At 58.7% G+C, this 9454-nt stretch overlaps 1 protein-coding gene across 6 annotated transcripts; it reads right to left on the bottom strand.

The window, feature by feature from the left end:
* Positions 1-109: 109 nt before the first annotated feature.
* MBD6 (methyl-CpG binding domain protein 6) lies at positions 110-9413 on the bottom strand. 6 transcript variants are annotated; one of them, XM_031035312.2, is made up of 13 exons: positions 9276-9413; positions 6145-6208; positions 5833-5969; positions 5428-5530; positions 5135-5297; positions 3853-4905; positions 3011-3672; positions 2578-2731; positions 2216-2391; positions 1680-2093; positions 1521-1588; positions 1238-1301; positions 110-1079 (listed from the first exon to the last, which is right to left on the bottom strand). In XM_031035312.2, exons 3-13 carry the CDS (start codon positions 5943-5945, stop codon positions 1005-1007), a joined length of 3045 nt encoding a protein of 1014 aa, XP_030891172.1. In that variant the 5' UTR covers positions 5946-5969; positions 6145-6208; positions 9276-9413; the 3' UTR covers positions 110-1004. The 6 variants fall into 6 exon arrangements, with proteins under 6 accessions (XP_030891172.1, XP_030891171.1, XP_030891174.1 ...); XM_031035311.2 differs by lacking the exon at positions 9276-9413 and adding an exon at positions 7249-7477; XM_031035314.2 differs by lacking the exon at positions 9276-9413 and adding an exon at positions 7249-7476 and having other exon boundaries at positions 1521-1573.
* Positions 9414-9454: the final 41 nt, after the last annotated feature.

Genomic DNA, 9454 nt, shown 5'->3' with positions numbered 1-9454 from the left:
CTTCACAGCCTAACAGGCAGCCTCAGCCCCTCTCTGCTGCAAGAGGATTTAAACTGTAACCTGCTCTTATACCAAAGAATTAAGGAAAAAATGAGTACAGAGTCAGAGCCAGAGTTTCAAAATATTCTCATCTGTTAAATTAAGAGTGTCTCCCATAGAAAAGCAGTGGAGGCCCCACAGGGCAAGTACAAAACAGAATTAAAACTCCCAAGGGTCTTGTCTTTACAAAAGAAAAGGCAGGAGGCAGCCCCTGGACAGCGGGTCGTGCTGGCCGCTCCGGTTGGACCACGTTGCATAATCCTCAGTCGCATCATCACAACGTCTCTGAGCGTTTCGATGGGGGAGAAGGGGCAGTGTAGTGTGTGTGGGAGGAGAGGCCCAGTGGGCTCTCTGTGCCCCCTTACCCCCTTTTAGATCCCAGAGGAAAGTAGAGGGAAGCTGGCTACACCTTGAAATGAGGCTATGTGTTTCAAACCTGGGGACAGGGGTAAGAGGGGATCTGTGCTTTGAGCAACCTGAGCCAGAGGCAGAGGGGTGTTGGAGGGGTGAGGGGGGAATGCATGATGCTTATTGCTTTGTACCTTTCACCGGGAAGGAGGGCAGCAGCCAACAGTAGCTCACAGGTTTGTAAACTGAGCCTGCTGGCTTCAAGAAGGGAGGCAATGAAGTCGAATTAAATATAAAAGAGTCATTTGTGCAAAAATAACTTAAACAAATAAAAGACCTGGGGAAGGGGGTGTTCCCCTTAGCCTGGTGGGGAGAGGGCCATATACCACCCCCCCAGGCCTTTTCAGTGACATGGCTTTGGGGGGGAGGGGGTGAGCTTCCCTACCCCCTGCAATGGCTCAGGATGGGATTGTAGGGGAAGGGCTTGCATTTGTGCTCTTGAGTGGGGAGTAGTGCCCCCACCCACTGTCCACAGGTGCAGGTGGCTGGCAGGGGCTCCCAAGGCTCAGCACTCAGCTCTCCCCAATCAGGGTCAGATCCAGCTCCAGGTATGGCTGCTAAGGGGCCAGTTTCCTCCTCTTGTTTTTGGCAGGACGGCCAGGGCGGGCCCGGGGAGGCAGAGGGACAGCCGCCTATACAGGAGGGGAAGTTGAAAGAAGTGATCAAACAGCTAGGTATTGGGAAGTCTTTTTATTTTCTCCCCATTCCCTCTAATCCTCTTCTCCTCCTGCCTCATCCCTGACAACCACCCCCCCCCACCCCCCCCCCGCCAACCCTGACACACACTTACGCGGGTTGTAGGGCTGGGGTCCAAGGTAACATCCTGGCGGGAGCTATTGCTGTTCCGGGTAGGGCTGCAATAAGGGCACGGATGATCAGGAATACTTCCCCAAGCACGAGGTGAAGTTCAGAGTTTGCATGGGAAACTTTCTACTTTGGGATCATAAAGGCATAATATTCTTATACATATTTAAATAAGTTTGTGCCTTTTTGAAAGTCAGGCCACTCTAGACGTTTCTATAAACCATCAAGAAATGGGGAAAGGCCAGGACTGTGGTAGGCCCAACACTCACTTGTATTTTCTCCTCCGGCCACGACGAGACTTTCTGACTACCCCTGGGGGCACCTGGGAAAACACGGACTGTATGTGTAGGAAAAGTCAGGGAAAGGAACCGTGTTCCCAGCCTTTCCTCAGAGCCCTTCAGCCCAAACCTCCATCACCCTGCACTCACCTTAAGGTCCTCAGAATGGGGTCCAGGAGGGGATGGATCCTTGGGCTCAACACCCCCTTCAGCCAGCTCCCCATTATGCTGCCAGTGGTGGGTCCTTCTTGGGGACCGTTCCATTTGTCCATTGAAGCCACCACGTGCCCCCCACTTGAGGGCCAGTCGGCCAGGCTCCCGCCGGCTGCCAGGCTTTCGGCCCCGGCCTGGCCTGGCCTCACCATTAATGCCCCTAAGTCCCCCTCCTCCCCTCCGGCCCCGTTTCCCTGACCCCCTCCCAGTGAGCAGCTCAGGGACTGGGGGGTCGGGAGAACCGTGGGGTGGGGCTAAGGCACTGAGGGGAGGCCGGGCAGGCTCCGGTTCCAGGGCTGAGGTGGGGCTCTGAGGGGGCAGACAAGGGGCTTCTGGCTGCTCTGGAGGAATCTGCAGGCAAAAAATAAAATCTTAGTCCCAAATATGGTTCCTCTGCTACTGTAACTCAAAAAAATCTACTTCCAGTTTGGGAAAAAATTCTGTCCCTGACACCCCCCACCCCCAACACACACCGTCACCTGGAGACTCTGTAGCAGGCAGGCTAGGGGACTAGAAGCCTCTGAGAGGGGTGGAGGAGCTCCCCCCCCAGGGAGGAGCTGCAGCCCCAGCTGGCCAGAGAGAAGAGGGCCAGGAGGCTGCAGCAGGCTGGGGAGGGCTCCAGGGCTGCTGGTCAGCGAAGACAGATCACCTGTGAGGAGTTGGAAGGTCAGGAGTCTCCCTCCGCAAACCGGTTAGGCTGAGTAGACCCTATTTATCTCTTAGGCTTAACCCCAGGGTCAAAGACTCTTCCCCAAGTCATCTAGCCTCTACTCCCAATTTTTACTGCTTCCTTTTTTTTTTTTCCTCTTTCACACCAGCTTTCCCTCAGACTCACCCAGCAGGCTGGCACTCAGCAGAGGGCTAAGGAGTTGGGGGGGTCTCCCTGAGTTGGAGGGGGCCTTGCCCAGAGAGGAGGCCCCTGGGTCAGTAGTTGCCGTGGTGACACTGGAGGTAGGTGGTCCAGGTTGGGGGGCACTCAGGACACAGGGCTAAAGAGAAAGAATGGTTGTAACACTGTGTGTGTGAAATATTTCATAAACGTAGAGTACTTTCACACATACAATCTCACTGAAGCCTCACGTGAAGTAGGCCACGCTTATTAAATACAGACCCAGTTCTTGCAGCCATCCTACCCCCAGCCAAGAAGTAAGCCCTCCCCAAAGGCCCTGAGGAAGAGCTCAGGCATGAAACTGAAAGCCTTTGATTCCCAGCTCCCATCCCTGATTCCACCTCTTGTTCTGTCCCACCCACTCACCCCCTGTCCTCACCTGGGGGGGTGTCCCCGAGGGGGGATCCAGGCTGGCAGCCAGCAGCGCAGAATTTAAAGCTATGAGGGTGGGGGGGGCTGAAAGTGGGGGGAACAGTAGGGGGGGCAGGTCTCCCAAACCTGAAAATGTCTCCCCACTTGGACCCCCAGCTCCCTCTGCAGATCCCTCCCCATCCCCAGCTGTGGGGCCCAGGGCCAACAGGGGCAGAAAAGAGGCAAGGAGGTTGCTAGGAGGTGCAGAAGGGGGTGGAAGAAGGTCTGAGGGGGGCGGTGGAAGCAGGGAAGCCACCAAAAGCGAAGGCCCTTCAGGCTCGCCTGGGGCCAGGGGAGGGCCAGGTCCTCCCGGTGGGGGTAGCAGGGGCTCAGGGGGAGGTTGTCCCCCTCCCCCAGCCAGCACGCCAAATAAACTGTGGCTGAGCAGTGGAGAAGGTGGGGGCTGCCCCAGACTCAGAGGGAGAGGCAAGGCCCCTAGCATCCCCGGGAAGCCGGCTCCACTCAGCGCCAGGCCCTGCTCAGGACTGGGGAAAGGGAAAGCCTCCCCACCAGCCAGGGGAGGCAGAGGGCAGGCTGGGCCCGCCCCCATCCCGAGCCCTTCAGATGGGCTTTGAAGCACAGGGCTGGGGACCAAGGGGGCTTTGGAGGCAGCTGGTGGGGCAGGGGCACCTGCAAAGGAAAAGAGAAATTCAGCTCAAGGGAGGACCTTTCTCCCAGCATCCAAAGAACCCAACCTTCATGCCTCCAACCCGGAAAACCACCGAAGAGCTCTCTAAACTCCCCTAAACGCCTTGGCTGCCTTTTTCCACTGGGAGGAGGAAGAGCTCTTGCACGCTCACGCTCACGTACCTGGCACACTGCTGAGGCCGCCACTGGTGGCCCCCGGGAGGGAGGGCGGAATAGGGCGCCTGGGCTGGGGAGGGCTCCCTGAGGAGAGGGCTGGGGGAGGAGGAAGGTGTGCATCTGACCCCAAAAGGTTAAAGCTTCCATCGGAGTGGGAAGGGCCAGGGGTGGGGAGTCCCAGCAGGGACAGCACAGAAGGGAGAATCGGCTGGGATGGTTCAGGGAGAGGAAAGGGTTGGGGGACGGGAGCAGGGGCCCGAGGACGGCTCCGTCTAGGGGCTTGAGGACCTCCCCCTTCTAGCAATCGCAGTACAGTTGGGGGTCTGCGGGGACGACGCTGAGAGGGCCGGGGTGATGAGGAGTGGGAAGCCGAGGGTGTCTGGGCACGGGGCCTTCGGCCCTGTAAAGTGCTGGGAGGGGGGAGCAGGGGGTGCTGTGCCTTGGCCGCTGCAGAGAGTAGGCTGCTAGCAAGGAAGGGGGGTGCCCCGGGCCCCTCCACCGTGGGGGCCCCTCCTAGGGGTCCCAAGACCAGGGGCAGGTGCATAGTGGCTGAAGACACTGGTGGCTGAGTGGCAGGACCAGGGGGGCCAGGGGGACCGGGGAGATTATTGCTTGGGGGCAGAGGAGGGGGCGTTAAGGCATCACTACAGTGGAAGAGAGAAGGGTCTGAAGGTGGTGAGGAGGAGGCATGGGGGGCTGGAGAAGAGCCCAGGTCAGGGGGCACCAGGCTGGAGCGGAGGGCGGCTCCCCAGTTGTAGGAGGGAGCGTTGAGGCTGATAGCGGGCGGAGGGGGTGGGGCTGGAGAGGGGGCATTGCCCCTTGGGAGGAAACAGGGGCTGCTGCTGCCTCCAGAGGGGACGGGGTCAGGAAGCCTTGGTGGTGGGAAGAGCCCCCCAGGGCCTGCTAGAGCGGGGAAGGCCTGTGGAACTGAGGGTGGTTCTGGGGGAAGGGAGCCAGGTCCCCCATTAAGTGGAGTTGTAGGAGGGACTCGACAGGGAGGGCGGGCAGAGGGGGGCCCTGGGGACACAGTGTGGAACATTTGGGGGCTCGCTCCCTCTCCTGCAATAAATGAGAAATTAAGGGTCAGCCTGTGGCTCCCCTTCCAACAACTTTCTTTTGTCTTCTCCATCCCATCTCCCACAAACTCCCAACCTCCCCGTGCCTTCCTCTCCTCAAGCAGCTCCCTACTCCACCCGTGTCCTTGCTCCCTCTCATAGAGCTCCTCCCACCATCCCTCTTCCAGGCCCTTAAGTTTTCCTCAGTTGTCGGTAAAGTGGAGAAGACTCACCAGGAGAAGAGTGTGAGCAGGTGGTCTCCATGCTGCGGTACAGAGTTGCCATGGCAACGGCTTTCCGCCGGTGGTTGCACAACTTGGTCATGTCCTCCTCTGATGCGGGCCCCACCCCAGCCCCACCCGGGGTCACCGGGGCCAAAGGGTCAAAGTTGAAAACCTGTAAGGCGGGAGTCACGGACAGGGACCCTGAGAGAGTGGCATCTGGGAGAAGCGCTACCACGGTCAGTGACTTGTATTAGGTCTCTTGGCTCATCCCTATATTCTCTGGCACCCCTCACCACTCTGACCTTGGGGACATTGAGTGGACACTCCAGACCGCACTTGCAGGTCCCATCGCTGAGGAGGTAGCTCCGGGTTTGCTCCAAGGAAGACAGCTCTGTGCCACTTGGGCTGGGAGAGCACAGGGTCAGAGAGCACGGAGTTAGTTGACACTGAATCAGGAGATGTGCCTAAAGGACAGTTCCTTAGTCAAAGACCTTCCTAGGAAGGACAGAGAGTAAAGGATGTGGAAAGAGAAAGAGGGAGAATAGATTTAAAGGACCAGAGATACAGAGAGCAAAAAGGCCGAGGAAGGAAGAACAGAGGACAGCAATAGGCTATCAGAGATCTGGGCGCTGAGAGGAGAGGTGGGAGAGAAGACTCAGGCACTGAACGGCTGGGGACAGAACTCTGGGAACCCTGAGGATCCATACCTGATATAGAGCACAGCACCCTCTCGAACACAGCGCTGCCAGCCGATGGGGACAGATGTGGCCACAGGGCCCCCAGCTCTGTCTGCTCCACTGCTCTCATTGCCCCCATTCATTGTGTGTAATCAGCTCCCACGTGCCTGATAACACAGACATCCATGTGGGCATTAGGAAGATTAAACTGCACTGGGTACCTGAGGGAGTATTCCAGGAAGGCAAAGATTGTGGGGAGACCCAAAAGAACTCAGGGGCATGGAGAAACCCTGAGAGCTGGGAGAGAAAATGAAGAACTCTCTGCCATCCCGCCGTGGCTACCTGAACATCTCTGCAAACATTGTGGGGTCCAGTCTAAAGCCGGGGCCTCCGGCTTAGCCCACACCTGCAACACAGGAGAGAGAAGGGACTGTCGGAAATCTGCCCAACTCAGAAAAGCACCAAACCCCAGGACACTCTCAAGGGAAAGATCCTTAACCCTACAGGTAAGTGCACACACAGATCTCAGGGATCTGCTGGCTGAGTCCACAACCATCCTTTCCATGTACAGGCCCTAGGAACCAGAGGATCAAAGCCTCAACTCCCAGGGACCAAGGAATCAGAGCCCAATCCCTAGACATAAAGGGCAAGGCCCCTTTGTCCCATCAGAGACAGAAGACTTCATCCTGGAGTATGGGCAAATTCCCATAATGCCAGGCCACTAGGAAGTTTCCCAGAGAGTCTGGCCCCCTGCTGTTCCCTACCCCCAGGAAGATCATATAAAAAGTACAGATTGCCCCACAGGTCACCAGGCAATTGCCCAACTGTCCGCTGGGGTGGTACCAACAGAACCCCCCCATGCCTGCTCCATTAGACAATCACTGATCTAGTTGATTTGGATCTTCTTAAGAAATGTTGGAATCATAGCTCTGTCTTCTCCCAGAATCCTGAGAAGCTCCTGATTCTCCCCCAAGCCTCAGGCAAGGGGATTCAGCACCTCCTACCCCACTGGCTTCAAATTGGCTCCAAGAGGGATTCTCCTCTGATATGTGGGGACGCCCCCCCACCCTCCAAACCTGCAAGTATCCTCTCCAATCTCACCATCGCTCCCACCCCACACTGGCGGCTTCTAAACTTTCCCTCTCATAACAAGGCGCCCTGTCACCCAGCCTGCTTCCCTCAGCCTGGGGAGGAGGGGAAGGCGCACGAAGTAGGAAGGAACTTGGGGAGAGGGCGGGCGGAGGGTGGGCGAAGCACTGAGGGGAAGGAGGTGAAGAAGGCAAAAGTCAAGCAGTGAGAGGGAGAAACGGTGGGGGCAGGTGAGGGCGGGGGAGTGGGGATGGGGCCAGGGAAAGGGGCCGAGAGGACGCGGAGGGGGCAGAGGGTAGGGACTGGAGGGGAGGGGAGGGGGAGGGGCGGGGTGGGGGGGCCGGGCCCTGCACTCACCGCGGCCCATGGTTCGGCCGGCCCCGCCCTGCGCAGTCGCGGCCCAGAGGGTGAGTGGGAGGGAGTGGGAGGAGGGTCGGTGGAGCCCGAGCCTCCGGTACGGCCCCGGCCGGTCCTAGCAGGAAGCGCCGCCGCCGCCGCCGCGGATCACCGAGCGGCCTCCCGCGCATGCGCCATGGGGGCCAGGGGCAGCCCTGGGGATTCCGTTCCCAGAAGGCACCGCGCAGGCTGCTGCCGCCGCCGCCGTCGCTGCCGCCGCCACCGCCGCAGCCGCCGCCGCCGCCGCCGCTGCCCGGACGGGAGAGGGGCGGGGCCGGGCCCCCGCCCAGCGGACAACGACGAGCCAACAGGAGGGACCGCAGTGCGCATGCGGGAGCGCGCCTACCCCTCCCCCACAACCCCCCATTAATCCCCAAGAGAACAAACACCCCACGCGGCCCCTCCGCCCTCCGCGGAAGGATCTGAGCCTCTTCCCAGGCCACTGGTGGCCAATCCCAGCCCTCCCCGGGGAGGGGCCCCTTCCAAAGCCACAATCTGTTGGGGGAGCCAGGAATGTCAGGTCCGGGAGGGGCCGGCCCCAAAAGATGAAAGTCGCGACTTGCCCTGCCCCGCCCCAAAGGCTTCCCGGGTAGTGTGCTGGGACTTGACCCGCCTCCCCAGGTCAACATGTCACAACACGACCTCAGCCTGTCAAGTCACATGACCTTTGCCTGTCACTGACAACCTGGTCAAGTCTTTGGGCCAGGAGAGACCATCTGGTCCAACCCACCCCCCACCCCCATTTACAGAAGGGGAAATGGAGGTCTGGAGCAACGGAGCAGGCCTGGCCAAGGACCTGTCACTGTCACACCACCACCTAAACCTGCCTTCCAGCCACAACCGACCTTGTGACAGATTCTCCTTAACTCTGGCTGCCCCCACGAGGGTATGACAGTATATATAAGGTTGGCTGCCACATGGCCTCTTTTTTCTACCTAATGGCACAAGAAAAATACTTTGCATTTTAAGTGGTGCTTTTCACTTTTGTTTAAGCTGCCTCCAAGTTATAGTTCTCTCATTTTATCTTCACAACTCCTTATCTTTTATTTACAAACAAGAACAGTTGAGGCACAGAGAGATTAGGTGGCTGGCCTAGGGATCCCTGGGCAAGTGAGGGACAGTTGAGGCTAGAATCTGGGCTCCTGACAACCCGTCCACGGCAGTTGTGCGCTCAAGTGCACCCAGTGTCCCAGGCAACGAGGTTCTACTGTCGCCCAAGCACCTAGGAGGCAGGAGGCTTGTGCACGGCTCCTCACAGCAGGGAGTCACAGGACTTGCGCGTCCGGTACAGCGAAAAGGGCGGGTCTTGATCTTTTGGTGAAGAGCACCAGAGCACCGTGGGGGGCAATGATGAGTGGGGAAACAGGGCGAATCGCGTCCACTGGGCAAAGGACATGAATTCTGAAATGCTGAGGGCTCATCAGAAACTTCACCAAGATAAAAGTTTAGGGTGCTTTCCTGCGAGGAGCTGAAAATGACCATCAAAAGAATTCAAGTTCCTCGGCCCCTTCTGGGGGAATTAGGGGAGCTAAAAGAGAAGATCTTTTTAAGAATACTCGAGAAGACGTTAGGCAGTCCTGTGGCTGGATGCAAACTTTCAAAAGAGATTGGTTTAAAAGACCTTGTGCCCATTAATTGGGAGGGAACCAAGTAAAATGGGAGTCCCTTATGGAGAAGGTGCAACGGGGGCTAATGCCAGGTGGGCGAAATAAGAGCTCCTGAGGAACACAAGCTGCACCGAGGCTTCGCAGGCAGCCTAGGGGCAGCCACAGTTGATAGCCGTTGGGGCCGTTGGGAGCCTGGCGCTGGCGCCCCGCCCTCTCCTCTCCTCTCCGCCACCACCCCCCCCCCCGCACCTCCCACCGCCCTAGTAGTCCCCTGCGCGTGCGCGCGGAGACACCGGTTGCCAAACATTGCATCATCCCCGCCCCCCTTTCCTCCCCTCCCCCTCCAGCTCTCCCCTCCGCGCGCGCGCATGACTCACTCACCTCCTCCGCGAAGCCTCGTGACCCAAAGCCACTTCCGGGTCCAACACAACGTCTACCTCCAAGTGGGAGGGAGCGATGGGGGCGGTGCCGCGGGAGCTTCTGAGTGGCGGATGTAAGGGATGAGGCGGGGCCAGAGCCGGCGTGCCGCACTCTGATTGGTAAGCTTCTGGGCCCGCCCC

Source organism: Leptonychotes weddellii, chromosome 5, assembly GCF_054177405.1.
Source record: "Leptonychotes weddellii isolate Sample4059 chromosome 5, ASM5417740v2, whole genome shotgun sequence".
Taxonomy (NCBI): Eukaryota; Metazoa; Chordata; class Mammalia; order Carnivora; family Phocidae; genus Leptonychotes; species Leptonychotes weddellii.
The sequence above is the reverse complement of the archived record's forward strand: the minus strand, read 5'-3'. Positions and strand labels throughout refer to the sequence as shown.